Raw genomic sequence first — 17,013 nt, 5'->3', positions numbered from 1 at the left:
TTGAAAAATCTAAAAAGTTTGAATTTGTTTATTGGGTATAAATAAATAAATAAATTTATTTATTTAAAATTATTTAGCTAAAATTTAATTTAAATAGATATAATAGTACTTTAGGAGTTGCAGGAGTGATTAATATTGCAAAATCGATATAATCATTAAATTAGTTAAAACATTTAAGCTTAGCTTTTATGTATAATTTATAATTTCAAAATAAAATAATAATAAAAATCATTTAAAAGCTCATGTAATATTGGAGATGATAAGTTAGATGAATTAGGAATAGCTCTTTCTAAGTGTTTAAATTTAAGTTCTCTTTAAGTATCATTTAAGTAAGATTAATTTTATTATAATTTACCTATAATTATTTTATATAAAAAAGCCGAAATTCTCTTGGCTAATTAGCTGTTGCTTCAATTTTTGAAGATTTAAATTCACTAAAGAGCCTTCAAGAACTTGATATATGCTTTTAGTAAAAATTAATTTGCCATATTTTAAAAATTATAAAAAATTAAAAAGAAAATTAAATAAATAAATAAATAAATAAAAGATATATAAATTGTCTGTAGATTCTCAAATATTAAGAATTTTTTATTTAAGGTCAATTTTTTGAAAATTTTAAACTTATGAAAAATGGGTTAAAAATGAAGAAGGTGGACAGACCTTAATATATGAGGAACTACAGTACATACTGGCAACAGAAATTTTATTATGAGATTAAACCAAAAAATTTGGAAAAAAATTATATTAAATAAAATATAATTTTAAGTATTAATATGAATTAATCTATTTATGGAAATTAAGAAATATAAAAATTTATTATTATTATTATTAAATTAAAACTATTTTTAAAGGTAAAATAAAATTGGCATTCAAGGCTGTTAATCTGTCTCTAAGGCAATCAAAAACATGACTAATTTAAATAAACTCATACTTAATTTAAAGTAAAATTAAACTATAAAAGCTTATATATATATATTTTTTTTATATATTTAAAAAGCTATAATAACATCGAAGATTAAGGTTTAAACTACATAGCTTAAGCAATAATTAAACTAAATAAACTTACTCATTTTGTTATTAAAGCTGAGTAAATAAATAAATATTCCAACAAATTTACAAATTTATATAAAATTTAATTTATAAAAAAGTTACTGTTTCATTAATAAGAAAGGATTAACTTATTTGAATTAGTCTGTTTCTGAGTTATTGATACTGGAAAAGCTGGCTTATTATTTAAAGTTGAACTTAATTTATTCATTTTTCTTTTCACAAATTGATTTATTTTTAATTAAATTTTAATTAGTGGAAATTAACTTGGAAATGGAGGTTTTTCTAGCTTTTCTTTACTTAATGACAATAATAAAATAAAAGAATTATGCTTATAATTTAAGTTAAAATATTTATTATTTTTACTAAAATTTATATTTAAATCCAAACAAATATAAATGAATAGTTCTATTCAGATATTTGAAGACGACATATCTTAATTAGGAAATTTCTTATCTTCATTAAAAATCCTTAAATATTTACAATTAAGCTTTGAGTAATAAACTAAGAAAATAATTGAGAAATTAATTAATTATCATTTTTTATAAGCTCAAGTAAATTAAACTAAGAAGCACTGAGAGAGTTAGGCTTATAGATTAGCAAAAGTCAAAGCATTTAAATTCTTTATTTGAGTTTAAAGTAAATTGACTAATAATTAAATTCTCCAACTAAAGAAAAATAATTTATAGGGATAATAAAATAAAACAAGAAGACATAATTTAACTTGTTGAAGCAATTTAAGGATTATCTAATCTCAGAGAAATTATTATTGATTGTTAGTAAACCTTTACATTTTAACATTTCAGTTTTTAAATTTATTTATTTATTTATCAATTTAATAAGCCATAATAATATCGGACTAGGTTAGAAAGGTCTATCATAATTAGGAAAAGCCTTATCAAACTTTCAATAACTTCAAAGAATCTCACTAAATTTAAAGTAAGCCATTTGTTTATTTTTTAAATTTTAAATTAAATTGAGTATAAACTTAAAATTATCGAAATTATTTGAATAAGTGTTTAATTCTAAATACCTGCCTGTATAAGTAACATTTTAGTTAATAATTTTTCATATGAATTTCTTTTTAAGTAATTAATTTATAACTATTTTATTTTATTGAATTAATATTTGTTTGTTTAAAAATAAATAGTTAACAATTTTTTATGAAATAATTAGTATGAATTTATTAGAAAATAACCACATTTTTGATTTAAGCTAAGAACTTAAGAATTGTAAAAATCTTCTATAGATCTAATTATATGCATAGTACTTTCTAATTCTTTCTTCCCCTATTCTATTTTAAATATTTTTTTTGAAAAGGGATAATTTGATTAGCAATTAATGTAATTTTAAGACAAAAGTTTTGTTTAAAAAATTAAGAAGATTAGTTTTAATGTACTGCTGCTTTTGAAAGTTACATAATAATCTTAAAATATATCTTAATATCATAAAATAGTTGTTTATTATTATTTTTATAGCATTCTTTATTTTTAATCAATTTGAACACTTACTTCTCTTTAAATATTTGAGTTTGTTTTCATTTTAAAAGTGATTAATAATATAAAAAAATAAAATATATCTTAAAAAATTAAATTTATTTTTCTGACTGACACTTTTTATAGGGTTATTTATTTTTGAATATTAATAAATAAATATTAACTATCTTTGATAAAACAAAAACCTTCTATTTATCTCACATTTTTTATAGAATCTAATTTAAAAATCATTATTTTAATTTAAAAGGTCAGTCATATTTTTTATTTAAAATTATTTTAAATCATTTATTTATTTTTTAATTTGCAGTTTTCCTAGCATACATACATAGTATGATAGATAGATAGTTTACATTTTATAACAAAGATTGATACATAATAAAATTCATTTGAAATATGCTAGCTAGCTATTCAATTATTAAAAATAGAAAATCTGTAAATTTTTTATAAACTCAATTATAATTTAATCAGATATTGTAGTTATAAAAATTTATTATTTTTAATTCAGTAGAAAGAAACTTCATAGTTTTTAAATATATCAGGCACCATTAATCAATCAAGCAATATTCCAATCACAATCTTGAAATGGCTCAATAGAACAAGATAGAAGTAATTCATTTAGATGTCTTTAATTTGTTCAAATAAGATTAATAGAAACTCATTTATTTTTTAAATAAAAAGCTAATTAAAAAACTGTTGAATATGGACAAGTAGGATAAAGTCCAAAATAAAATCTAAAAGCTTGAAACTCTTCTTCAAGGGAATATGTTCCTAGATAAGATCTAAAAAGAAGATAAGCTTGAGTACAACAAACTTTTATATAATGCTACATTCGAGTAGTTTCATCCTAAATAAATTGTTTAAATCTTAGGTACTCTATTCAAACAAACTAATATAGCAAAATCAAATAATTGTTTTGTAATGTGTTTTAAAAATTTTAAATAGTGTAGGAGATCCTTAATAATATTCTCTCAGTAAATGCGTATTATTGAGTAAGAATTAAAATGAATTAAAAAATAAGAATCATTTTGGATTAAAAAGTCAAATTAGATAATAAAAGCATAATTAAGATTTTTAATGGAGTCTTAAAATAAATAACTCTTTATTAAAAAATATTTGATCTTTAATAAATAAATTGATGAATTAGATAGATCGATAATCAAGCAAATCTAAACACATGATTTTTATAAAATAAATAGAAATATAAACTAATTTTGCTAAATTTACAAATAATTGATTATTAAATATTAATTTAAATTATGCTTTGAACTGATTGAAATCATTTTATTTTAATAAAGGAAATTATGCCAGTAAATTCTATGTGATCTTAGAAGGAAGTGTAGATGTATTTATTAGAGATAGAAAAGATGAAGATTCATTATATGGAGCAAGGTAGTTGGTTGAAGGAGATTGTATGAATGAAGTAGCACTAATTACAGGAGATAAAAGTCTAGTTTAATATTAAGTAAGTGAGAATGAAGGAAATTGTTCTGTGCTTGTTTTATAAAAAAAAGATTTTTAACAAATAGCTCCTCTTGTTAACATTTGGCTTGATATGAGCTTATTTTATATGAAAAACCTGCCTCTTTTTTGGAATTAAAACGAAAAATATCTTCGTTTATTCTACCTTCTTTCTACTCATGAATCTTATGTCAAAAACTAGCAAGTTTTTTTAGAAGGAGATAAATCTGATTTAGTTTACATAATATCTTAAGGAGAGTTTGGAGTATGATTTTTACGAATTAATTTCAACAAAAAATAAAATTATTTTTCTTAAAATTCCATAAAACAAACAGGTCTACAAACACTTTTAAGATCTTTAATTTAGAAAATTAAATGATGTAAGTCATAATAAATATTTAGATAGTCTAGGAACTACAACAGTAAAACTTTAAGAGTTTCATCACAATAAAAATATACTGGTATTATCTAATCAATTAATTACCTAATTCTTAACATTTTTAAAAAAAAAATTTATTTTGTTTCTAAATTGTAGAGAAAAATCATTGTTAAATTGTTTTCTCTTAATTTAGAAAATCTATGATATATTATAAAAAAATATTTAGAGACTACATTTTTTTATAGATTTGTTTATTTATTTATTTGAATTTTAAAATTAAAAGACAAAGATTTTGAAAGATAATGAAATGTTTGGAGAAGAAGATATTATAAATAGAAGATGCAGGACTTTTAGTGTAATTTGTGAAAGTAATGATGGAGATTTAATTGTTATGAGCAAGGCTACATTCAAAATTTTATTGATGGGAATAGAAGGAGTTAGAAATTATATTTAAACTAAGTTAAAGGTAAAATAAACTGAAGTTTCTAGGATATTAGATAAGTAGGCAAGCTAAGTATCAAGTGCAAGAATTCATATACTTGAAAAAGATTAGTTAAAAATAGCAACAACTCAGGATTTTGTAAAATCTCGCTCGTTTCTTAATTTTTCTAGGAATATCTATTAAAATAGCAACATGTCTAAAATAGGAGAATCTATTTTGGCAAATACAATAATAACCAATAATAACAATAGTACCATTTTGGATAATGCCTCTAGATATGAAAATATCAATAACAACATCAAAGTACTAAAAAGTGTGCCTAGAGAGTAGGTTAATCATATTCTAAATTAAAATAATTTAACAGTAACTAATCAATCAAAAAAGAATGACCCTTCACGTTTGAGTTTACCTCAAATAAATTAATACGATAATATTTTGTAGTAGTAATAATAAATATAATCTACTAAAGTTAATAGACCTTAAGGATCACAACCCAAGAGAATAAATTATTCTTTTGAAAAACTTTAGAATTAAAAAGAGAATGAATTTTAGTTATAAAATTAATAAAATTAGCTAAACATAAATTATAACGAATCTAAAGTGTATAATCCATCTATCTCCCAGCTTTAATAAATTCAAAAGTCAGAGTAGAGTGAGAGTTTACCAACTACAAAGAGGATTCCAACAGAAACAGCTCAGCCTTACAGCATAAATATAAATCTCGATCAAAATACTTAATCTATAAATATACCTACTCCTAAGGTGCAATAAGATTTATAAAACCACTTAAGTCCTAAATAATTTAGTAGCAATTAATTAGATGGCTCCCAAACAAATCTATAAGAGAGGAATGAAACAACAAACAGAGCTGGTGATAATAGCAGCAGAAGAGACTCTAAATTTTTTGAAAATTTCACAAGAAACTCTACTCTTTACTTGTAAAAATATTAAATAAACAAAGAGAAGAAAGCACTATTTTCAGTAGGAAAAAAGAATGACTAAAATGATGAGCTGATGGATTAAAAAGGAAGGCAACTTTCTGATTAGATCTAATAATACATTCTTAAATATGAGCAGTAAATTAACAAATTTATGAGAAATGCTTCCAAAACTTAGGATGATTACAGAACTATTTCCCCATAAGCAAAGGTAATTTATAAAAAGCCTCTCTCCGAAGAAGAGTATGCTTAAATAAGTAAGAAGTAATCTGATGAACCAGAAGATATCAAAAATATTAAGGAAAGAAATTTTAAAATAAATGTTTATGAATAAAAGTGAAAAATCAAGTCAAACAAACTAATAAAAAACAAACATACACAAAAAATAAATATAAAATTTGTTTTAAACTTAATTAAAATAATTAATAAATTAAATAAATAAATAAATTGTTATTTTTTTATATTTATAATTTTTAAAACCTTTTCATATAATTTTCACTATTAATCTCATAATTTTTGTTTGAATTATAGATTTTTTTAACTTAAGAAAATTAATATTTAGCATAATTTTTTAAATTAATATGATAATATTATTAATATTCAAATTATCTTAAATTAATTTAAATATGAAATAATATTATAAGTAATTTAAAAGCTTTTGAGTCCTTTAAAATTATTTTTTTCTAATTAAATTATATTTATAAATTTAACATTGTATTTTTTTTAAAATAATAAAACTTATTTAAAATAATGTATTTATTTATAAATTAATTATTTTATAATCAGGAATATTAAAATTTCTATTCAAAATCAATCAAACAATTTCAAAAAATAAATGATTAAAAAATAAAAGTTAAATAAAATAAATATCTATTTTACTAAAGCTAAAAGTAAAGAAAAATAGAAATTTAGAAAATATCTACTAAACAAATTGAATAAATAGATACATAAATTGATTGATAGATAGATAGCATAAATAAATTCATTAAAATTTATTATCTGATAGTGTTTAATTTATTTGCTATTTTTAACTTATTAAAAATTTGCGAAATTAAAAGATTTTTATTAGTTTATTTTAATTAAATTTCAACTTTTTTGCTATTTAAATGGATAAAAAGAGTTATCACAAACCTGTTCAAGGTTTTTAATTATTCTAGTCTTTAGGAGAATTATAAACTCCTTGTATGTGCATCTTATTCTTTCTTTGCATTATTTTAAGGGTAATGGACTATTTGCGTATTTAATTGATACATAAAGCTATTCTTTGGGGATTGGATTTTCAACAGTTCCTTCGGTTAATTAAATACTTCCATCATTTTGCTTCTAGTAAACTTCAATTACAAATGTAGTTGAAAGATGGGCAATCTTGTTATCTCCAAGATTTATGATTTGACCTTTACTTAATAAGGAACTTAAAATAATAGCAATATTTGTTTTGGTGCCAGAGAAAAAGAAAAATTTATTTGGTGTGCGACCAAATCTGAGATCTTCAACAAAATTTAATACTTCTCTATAATATGCAGAGTTAAAAATCAATCTGTGCTTTCTAACTCCATAAAATCTGAAGAAAAACATTTCATACAATTACTTCAAAAATTCTAATTCTTTTTCATCGAAATTTGGTATTTTTTTACCTCCATTTTTATTGCATAAAAATGAATCATATATCTCCTTTACATGATACATATCTTTAAATTCTAAATCTTCATTAGGATTTCCTCTGTAGTCTAAAAGCTTTTACTTGATGGAAACCATTAAAGGATCATCTAAAAATCTGTTTTATATTGCCATGAATTTTTTTCCGTTGCTGTATTATCTCAAAAGATCATCGCCTAATTTGCAATTTACACGAGAGATAGCTCTGAAAATCAAATCTCTTGGATTTTTAGGATATCCAATATCTATTCCAAGTTCTTTGTTAGGTTCATATAATTCTTTATGAGTAAGCAGTGATTTATTGTTATATAAATCAGGGAAAAGTCCATGGAAAAATGAAAGCATAGAGAGCATAGTACGCTGCAAAAATAAGGCATACTTAACCTTTTAAAATTATGGATCCCACTCGCTCTTGAAAAAATTAGGGTATAATTTTCTAAATGATTAGCCTAAATTTTGTAATTATCTAATGCCTCTCTCTGTCAAATCTCCCTTCTTCAAGCCATCCCACTCTTCTTTATAGTAATCCTCATTTGCAGGTGTTCTTGCTCCGTGTCTAGTAAATACTATTAAAGCTTTTAGCTATGATCCAGGTAATTGCGTTTGCTAATTATTTACTTCTTGAGTGCTGCTACTTGCTGTTGTACCTAAAATAAATAAAACAGAAATTAACAGGATAATCTATATTATCCAAATTCTTCTCAAAAGCATTCCTATTTATTTTATTAATCAATGTGTTTTTTTATAATTTTTTAAGTTTAATTTGTTTATTATTATCATAATTAAAAACATGCTGTAAATTATAAAATTACAATGGTTATAGTCAAGCGATATTAAATTTCTTCCTATCAATTTATCCTTTCTAATCTATTTCTAGATATTTTATATCTTACTACAACAAATAACCTCATTAAAAATTAAGTATCTTTCAAATATAAAAACTACTCTAAATATTTTATGCTTTGTTCAATTTAGTCTCTATTATAAAAATGTAATTCAAACACTTTAAAAAGATCTGATCGAAATTCTGCTATCATTTGAAAAAAAAATAAATATTTAGGTTACTTAATATAAATTTACTTAACCATTATTTTCTTAAAGAAAAAAAATTAAAAAAAGTTTATTTTTTCTAACTCAAATATTTATTTTTAAAAAAGTTAAACAATCCAGAATTTTTTTATGAATTGAAAAAAAAGGCAATGTAGATTTATACATGAGATTGAGTCATCTCTTTGGTTTAAGTAAACTTGACAATGCCATAATCAACCAAATTTATTTTATTTTATAAAAATTGCTTTGATATTTTTGAAATTATTTCAAAAAATCAACCCATTTTGTTCAATCAAATATTAAATTAAAAAATAAAATAAATTATTTTTTAATTAAATCATTTCTATTTTTTAATTAAAGAATCAATAAATATTAAAATAAAAGATGCTCAATTTGTTTGTAAAATTGTTTTAAAATTGAATAAAATTTCCTTAAAATCTAAAAAGAAATTGAAAATAATAAAAACTCGAAATATAAGTGAAATAAAAAATTTTATTGCAAAGATTAAATAGATAAGTTATAAAAAGAAGATATAATAGATTTTTCATATTGTTATTATTATTTTTATAAAGAATGTGACAAATTAATAATTTTAATAAAAGTTTGAAACAAGTTTAATAAGTTTAAAGAATTAACTAACTAACTAACTGTTTATTTTAAAAATAGAGTTTGTTTTTAATGTAAGTTCATTTCTTAATTTACCTACTTGTTTTTAATTGTAATAAGTTATTTTGGCTTAAAAGCTTATAAAGATAGTGTTTTATTGAAAATTGTTTATCTGAAAAATATTTGTTTCTCTCATCTGGGAGTAAAATATTTGAATTCATATCATTAGAAAAGTCATTTAAAATGTGTTTGAAATATTGTAAAACTTTCTACAATCTTAACAAGATTTTTTCTGCTTTTTTAAGATCATAAGGTTCCCAATAATTTATTTCCATCTGAGCTGAACTATCGATTTTATTTTACAACTCAAACTTCTGAAAATTAAGTAATGCTCTATTTCTACTCAGATGACTAATTATGATTGGAGGTTTTAAAGTACCAAAATCAGTTTTTTGATTATTAACTGGACCAGGAATTCTATTTGTCGATATAAATTTAAATATTTTTTTTGGTTATCTAATTCTCTAATTGGCATCCCTAATGATTTTTGCTGTACTATGATAATCTAATTATCTATGTTTATTTGTTTGTTTTTTAACAATAAGTTAACAAGAGCATGAAAACAAAAATTTAAAAGTACGTTTTAAATGGTTGTTTTCTCAACTCAAATCCCTACTTTGATGCAAGGTAGACTTAAGGTGATATCTTATCTTAATCGTTATATTATTTGTATTATTCATTACTATCTTAATACCTTTCTTTGAAGAATCTTTTATTTGGATCTTATAATTAAATAATTACTTTTTTATTATTTTTTAATTTTAAATTTTACTTCCATCAAAATTGTTCTATTTATTTTAAAAATTTAATTTAATTGTTTTAATTCTAAATTATTATATTTTATTTACATTTTTTTCATCCATTTAATTTTGTTAGTTTGGTTCAGGCACAAGTAATATTTCTTCATTTTCTTCATCGGATGAGTCAATAAAAGTGTTCTCATCTCCTAAATTATTTAAATTTAATAAAATAAACAATATACCATAAATATAGTGATTTGAAAATTAAAAATATGGATATCTATCGCTGTTTATAGTTAGTTGATACAAAAATTTTGATTTGAATTTGTCCTTAATTAATGTTAAAATTAAATGAAATATCGCCATATACACTTACTTATAAATGCATTTGGAGATATTTTAATGATTTAAAATGTTCGATTGATTGCTAATTTAAAATTGAATGGCAGTGAATAAAATGAAACAGAAAACTTCATAAATAAAATAGATAAAAGTAAAATTAATGAATTAATTACCTTCAACTTTTTTATTAATTGGAGGATTTTCATCTTTCATTTTTTCATCTCTTCTTTTCTGTTTGGTAACTTAATTAAGAATTGATATTTTTCTGAGCTAAGAATTTTCATCTTCTAAAATATTATTAGCCATTCTATGATGATAAAATTTAGCTCTTTCTATATCTCCATTGTAATAGCTAATTAAACCAAGCATATCGTAAGCTTAAAGTTCGTTTTTATCACTTTTATTACACCATGATAATTACAAGTACTTTTTCACAAATTTTTCTGCGATACTTTCTTTTCTTATCATGATAAAGCATTCACTGAGCGCTCTGTAGCATTTCATTTTGTAATTCTGATTTCTATATAAATCACTTAACCTTTTACACTATTTTAATATCGGTATAGCTTTTATTGGTTTCTTTAAATTTATATATATTTTAGCACAGGCCAAACTTACACTCATAATCTGCATAGGATTTTTAGATAAAAAGACATCAATAGCTATGCTGTCAGTAGTCTATTCGACAATATTCTTTATATTTTATTTATTATTTTAAAGGTAATTTAATTAAAATATTCACAAATAAATTTAGCATATTATTAATTAATTACAGTAGTTTTATTTTCATTTGAATTCTTGTTTTTTTTAGTTTCTTGCCAAGCTTCAATGTGGGAAAGCAGTTTGCTTGTGCAAAACGCATGAGCTTAGTAAAGGTTTTAAATACCTTAACGATAAGTAGAAGATAATTTATACATATTAGATACTCTCTTATATTCATTTATAAAGTATTAAAATAAATAATTTACATTCATAAAAATATTTTCTTTTTCTACAAGCAGCTAATAATTTAATTGTAAAGATGTTTTTTATTCTTATTAAATCTTCCTTTTTGAATCTAACGGAGAAGCAATAGATATTTCAGTTTGATTTTATTTCTCATCTTTTGAATTAATACTAAGGTCTCTTTAAGACTTAGCTTGAATTTATTTTTGAGCATCTATTATTGATGTATTTTCATTCTATGAGTTCTCAGAAAACTTCTACTAAACTTTATTATTTACAAGCATTTAAAGCCTACAATAAAAATAATTTAAGCATTTCAAATATATTTAAACAGAAAAAAAAAAATTTTTTATACTTGTTAAGTTAAAATATTAATTTTTAAAATTGTTTGGTTTGTTTTAATGGAATTTAATTAATTAAATATTTTATACAAAGAACTTATTAAGTTTAATAAATAGAATATTTTAACATCCATCTATTAAACTTTTAATTTCTTTTATTGTAAACAAAAATTGTATTTATAAATTTGATGATGAAAAAAAAATAAATGATATAACCTGGAAGTAATTGGGAGATTTTAAGATTATTGATACACTAAATTTTTGGTTTTGAGGTTTGCTTAAGAGGAAAATATTTTGCTTAGGATTGGTTATTTAGGATTGGAATAATTATTAATGAGCAAGTTATGTGGCTTTGACAACTATTTATTTTCACTTTCTTATGAATTTAGTTTAAATTCATCAAAGAAATTTGTATCCTATTAAATAGTTTCCTATTTTTGAGGTAAAGAATTTTTATAATTGATAAGTTATTTAGTATTAGGTATAGTTTCAATAACTGCATCGCTACTTTTATCATGTGTTGTGAGAAATATATTTTTACAAATCTCTTTGCTCTTTCCTTTAAAACAATTTATTAAATTTTACAATTAATAATTATCTTAAAGAGAATATTTACCAATTTTTTCACTCCTTTCAGAGTTAATGCTGGCTACTAACAACTGAGAGCCCTTTTCTTTTTTATTATAGATGTCTGATGAATTAACTTTAATGCAAATATCATCAAGAAAAACATTATCATTAGAGTTATATACAGATTTTGAAGGTTTCTTTTAAACTTTTTCATGTAGAGATAACTTTAATGATCTATTTTTATTTTAGTAGGAGTTTTGCAAGGCATAATTAATGCCTAAATTTTGAGAATTCGAAGTTGAATGAAGCATGTTTGAGTTATTGAAAGATGATCTTTGAGTGGTAGTAGAAGCTGTTAACAATCTTGGAGAAAGGTATGAACTTTGCTGCTTCTTTCTGTTACTCGTATTGCTGTAAGTAGAATTATTGATTTAGATTAAATTATTCAGCTAATGTGGCTTTAAGTAGAATTTATCTTAATTTTTTGCATTCAATTCTAAAGAATCATTTTTCACTATTTCATACTCTGATTAGCTGAATGCCTCTTCCATGAAATACCCAGAATTTTTTAAGTGGTAGGAAACCCTTGAATTACCTGATCTTTTTTTACTCATATATTATGGATTGATTTAATGTTAAATAAAAGAAATAAAGAGTTATTTTGTTAATTAATTGATTTCTTGAATATTTTAAAAATTAACTATATTTATTACTCACAATTATTAAAATAATCTATGTAATTCCTATTTTATTAACTTGAAAAAATTTAATCTTCTACGTCAATCAAATAAACGCATTCCTTTTCATAATCTATTTAAAGCTTTAATTGTTATAATTACTACTAATTTTTTACATTACTCTTTTTCCAAATAAAATTATATTTATTTATTTATTTAATTTGCTAATTTCGCAGTGTTTTTAATTTTTTATCAATCAATAAAAATGACTTTGATAATTTATTTAGTTAATTTTAATAAGATCAATTAAAATACTATGTATAATGATATTAAAATTTTTTATATTAAAAATTAATTAATTTTAAGTTTGTAATAAAAATTGATTGATTATTCTGCTTAATTTTATTAGAATTATTTAAAATTGTTTAACTTTCAATTTTCAAATAATAATAAATTATTTAAAGCTTTTGTAATTTTTTAAAATTATTTTAAATTTTATTTTAAAAAAGTGAATTATTTCTTTTAATATTATCAAAATTATTTAAATTTATTTCTCAATGTGAATTTATAATTTAAAATTAATGTAAAAATAACATAAATTATCATTAAATTTGGATTATTTTGTTATTATAAAATTTATTAGATCTATTTAGTTTATTTTTTTATTTATTTTTTCATTATCAATTTAAAATTATTGTAAATTTTTCTTATAAATAATTATTCTTAAAGAATTTATTTTGTTTGTTTTTTGTTTGTTTGTTTTTTAAACTATTATTTGAATTAATTTTGAAAAAATCTTATTTATTTTTTTATCTAAAATCCTTTAATTTTTATTTTAAATATTAAGATTAAAGTCTTAAGAAAATATTTTATTTTAATATTTTTTATCTTTAAAAGATGTTTTTATTTAATACGAAGCATTCTATATAAGCTTATGTGGTTAAATACTAATTTAAAAAATATAAAATAATCAATAAAAAGTATGTTTAATAAAGCTATTTTATCAATCGTGTTTATCTTTTTCAGCTTAAATTTTATCATTTTCTTATGTTTAATCATTTAAATTATTGTTTTCATTAAGGTCTTCATCACTACTTAACTTGGATTTATCTTCTTTTCCATCTTTTTCATTTAATTCTTCCTTTTTAGATTTTAATTCTTAATATTTTGCTCTTATTGCAGATTTTTCAATATGTTTAATAGCCTTTTTATGTTTTCTGCTTGTGTTGTGAATAGACCAGTTTAGTTCTCCATGTATTTCCTTTTTGCATATATCACAGTAATAGTTTTTCCAATCCTTCAGTCCCTTCTTCATATGCGCTTTTCTTACGTCCATGAGCTCATCCAATTTAATAAGATACTATTTTAAGAATTCATCATTTGCTAATTATTCAATTGGATGCTAATCTCCATTTGATTCATTATATTTTTCTGCCAACTCAAAGTATTTTGAAATTATTTCATTTGCTGGATTAATTGCTTTTTCTTTAAAGTTTTCAGAAGTAAATTCATCAAATTCAAAAACAAAGAGTCTGTTTTTGATTTCTTCGCTATCTGAATTCATCATAATTCTATGTCTAATCCACTTTAGTTACCTCTTTGTATACTATATGGTATGTGTAACTAATTTCTCTATGCATTAAGTAATAACCTTTTTCCCTTCCTCGTCTTCATACATTAATTATTTAATTTATGCAGTCTTTTCTTCTTCTAAAAAATAAAAAAATGTATTGAATGAGTAAATTCAAATCTTAAAAAATATTATCTTGTAAAATTAATTTTATATTTAGTATAAAATCTAATCCATTAGTTTAAATCATAGGAATAAACATTCTAAAAGACATTAAAACGATATTCAGTATGAATTAAAATATAATTAATATTATAGTATTGCTTATAGTGACTACTAAGCTAAGTAATAATATTTTAGTGTTAAAGTGACTACTAGCTGATAAAATACTCAAAAAGAATAGTTAATATAATTACTTGATAAATTATGAGGATAGTTTCTAGATAAATAGAGTCTATAGAAAGGGAAGAATTCTTTATATCCAATAGATTGTAACACACCTTTAAGGAAAATTGGATCTTCCTCTGATTCTACATTTTATGGTATTATTGTTTCGAAAATATAAAAGGCTTCGTAAATTCCATTTTCAGAAATCATTTCATAAATTCTTTTTCTAATTTAAGCATCTAACTTTTCCTTTGACTTACATCTTGGCCAAAAGATCAAACAGTTTTTATCTCTCAATGGAACATTTTCGTGATCTTCCATTGAATTACTAGGAGGTATACCTGTGACTAAAGCCTACATCAAATAGCTTTATATTCTTCTTTCATCATTTGGATGTAATTTATTTGCAATAAGAGGATCCAGCTCCTTTAATTATTTGTATTTTTCTTCATTGGACATTTATTAAAGCTATATCCTAACTTCCTATTCTTTATCAAGGACTTCTTTTGATTTCTAAATGTTATCATTTTCATATAAAGGTGGTAAATTATTTTCGTATTCTTCATCTTCATCTTCTTAGGATTCATTATCTTTGCTTTTCAATTATTAGTTGCTTTCATTGTCATTTTTTTAATACTTTTAAAGCGGATAATTTTCGTCTGTATTGCCAAAATTTGTGAGGGCTTTCTTTTACATTTCCAAGATAAAAGCATTTGGATCTTCTAAATTAATTCTATTTTCAGCTATTTTTTGCTTAAATAAAAGGGTTTCGATATAATAATTTGTTCCACCAATGACTATTGGGAAGGAATTTTCTGAGTGAATCTTATCAAAGGCCTACTTAGCCAAATAATAGTAGTCGTTTCTGTTAAAATTGACTACTTATAGATCAAAAATATCAATCATATGGTGCTTAACAATAGATTGTTCTTCTTTTGTAGCCTTCGCAGTTAGAATATCAGCATGTCTATACATTTGCATAGAGTCTGCAGATACTACTTAGCCTTTAAATCTTTCCCCAATATTGAGTGATAATTTAGTTTTGCCAGTAGCTGTTGTTCCTATTATGTATAAAGAAAAGTTCTGTATTTTTTTTTCCATATTTCTCCTAAATAGCATTAACAAATTAATATTTCAAATGTAAAATTTAAAGCATTATATTTATATTCAATAAAAATAATTAATATGTAGATAAAGTTTTTTGCGTATTTTTTAGCAAAAATAAATACAATTCATAACAAGTAGAGTTAATAATATTTTCTATTTTTATGAGATAAAGTAAAATTTAACATTTATTAAAAAATTTGTTGTAGATTTGTAAACATACATTTTTGAAATACAAAAATAATTTTAAGTTTAACAAATATTTTAATTTTAATATTCAAAAAAAGATATTTATTAACAAAATTAATTCATATTTGCTTACTTTTTTATAGATAATAAACAACTGAAATTTTGAAAGCTTTAATCAGTAAATAAGATTTATTTATATTTGATTTGATATCGCTTAAATTATTAATCAAAATAATAAATCTATAAGAAAGAATAATAGTAGAATAAAAGCAATACTTATTTATTAACTCAATGATTGAAGCAAAACAACAAAATGATGTATTAAAATTAGAGGGTTCTTAGTAAAGTAAATGTTTTTTATTTGCATTTTCAATTATATTTAAAAATAAGCAATATATTTTATTATTTTTTCATGAAATAGAGATGAAAGCAAAAATGATAAAGCATAAAATGGAGATTTAATGAAAAACGCATTATTTTCTTCTAAATTAACAAAATTTTTTAAATCTCTAAAAATATTTTTTCAATTTGATCTTATTTTCAACAAAAAATCATAATATATTAACACAATATTTTAAAAATAGAGAAGCAAGATGGCTAAAATCTAAATTAGTAGACAATGAACAAAAATAAGCATTAAATTCCATAATTATAAATAAATTCTGTAGACGTTAAACTATCAAATTAGAATGGTATTTAAAAATTGCTTACAATTAGACTTATTTTTATTTAGCAGTTAAAATAAATTGAATTTATCATAAAATATTAACTTAACATGTTATGCCATTCAAAAAATTTCTGTCACAAGCTAATCTATTTTAGCTAAGAAAAGAAGAAATCACCAATTTAAAATTTATTAAAAAATATATTCAAATTGTTGAAAATACAAAGAAATTCTTATATAATAAAACAATCATTTTATTTTCATAATTTTAACTACAAGTTACATTTAAATGAAATGAAAAATATCATTTAAACTACAAGAGTAAAGTTAAGTGAAAATATCATTTTCAAAT

The 17,013-nt window shown here is 21.6% G+C and overlaps 5 protein-coding genes across 5 annotated transcripts; 2 read left to right on the top strand and 3 right to left on the bottom strand. All coding sequences in view use genetic code 6, as the record gives it.

Moving 5' to 3' along the window:
- Positions 1–789: 789 nt before the first annotated feature.
- On the top strand, positions 790–2,458 carry TTHERM_000255629 (hypothetical protein; the record flags this gene model as incomplete). Its single annotated transcript, XM_012798400.1, has 10 exons — positions 790–941; positions 998–1,087; positions 1,149–1,238; positions 1,304–1,390; positions 1,454–1,543; positions 1,597–1,686; positions 1,737–1,826; positions 1,891–1,986; positions 2,224–2,313; positions 2,368–2,458. 10 exons carry the CDS (start codon positions 790–792, stop codon positions 2,456–2,458), a joined length of 966 nt encoding a protein of 321 aa, XP_012653854.1.
- Positions 2,459–2,978: 520 nt separating this feature from the next.
- On the top strand, positions 2,979–6,100 carry TTHERM_00255620 (cyclic nucleotide-binding domain protein; the record flags this gene model as incomplete). The annotated part of the gene is made up of 5 exons (XM_001019116.3): positions 2,979–3,149; positions 3,222–3,411; positions 3,839–4,266; positions 4,337–4,462; positions 4,664–6,100. Exons 1-5 carry the CDS (start codon positions 3,126–3,128, stop codon positions 6,098–6,100), a joined length of 2,205 nt encoding a protein of 734 aa, XP_001019116.3. The 5' UTR covers positions 2,979–3,125.
- A 746-nt stretch (positions 6,101–6,846) lies between these two features.
- TTHERM_000255619 (histidine phosphatase family (branch 2) protein) lies at positions 6,847–8,127 on the bottom strand (the record flags this gene model as incomplete). Its single annotated transcript, XM_012798399.1, has 1 exon — positions 6,847–8,127. The coding sequence occupies one exon, from the start codon at positions 8,125–8,127 to the stop codon at positions 6,847–6,849; it is 1,281 nt and encodes a 426-aa protein (XP_012653853.1).
- A 1,025-nt stretch (positions 8,128–9,152) lies between these two features.
- Positions 9,153–12,684, bottom strand: TTHERM_00255610 (histidine acid phosphatase family protein; the record flags this gene model as incomplete). Its single annotated transcript, XM_001019115.2, has 8 exons — positions 9,153–9,549; positions 9,713–9,854; positions 9,905–9,920; positions 9,981–10,078; positions 10,388–10,907; positions 10,988–11,450; positions 11,717–12,059; positions 12,117–12,684. The coding sequence occupies 8 exons, from the start codon at positions 12,682–12,684 to the stop codon at positions 9,153–9,155; spliced, it is 2,547 nt and encodes an 848-aa protein (XP_001019115.2).
- A 1,066-nt stretch (positions 12,685–13,750) lies between these two features.
- Positions 13,751–15,823, bottom strand: TTHERM_00255600 (tRNA delta(2)-isopentenylpyrophosphate transferase, putative; the record flags this gene model as incomplete). The annotated part of the gene is made up of 2 exons (XM_001019114.3): positions 13,751–14,457; positions 14,734–15,823. 2 exons carry the CDS (start codon positions 15,821–15,823, stop codon positions 13,751–13,753), a joined length of 1,797 nt encoding a protein of 598 aa, XP_001019114.3.
- Positions 15,824–17,013: the final 1,190 nt, after the last annotated feature.

This window comes from Tetrahymena thermophila (assembly GCF_000189635.1).
Source record: "Tetrahymena thermophila SB210 genomic scaffold scf_8254590, whole genome shotgun sequence".
NCBI lineage: Eukaryota > Ciliophora > Oligohymenophorea > Hymenostomatida > Tetrahymenidae > Tetrahymena > Tetrahymena thermophila.
This window is presented reverse-complemented; position numbering and strand designations above follow the sequence as displayed.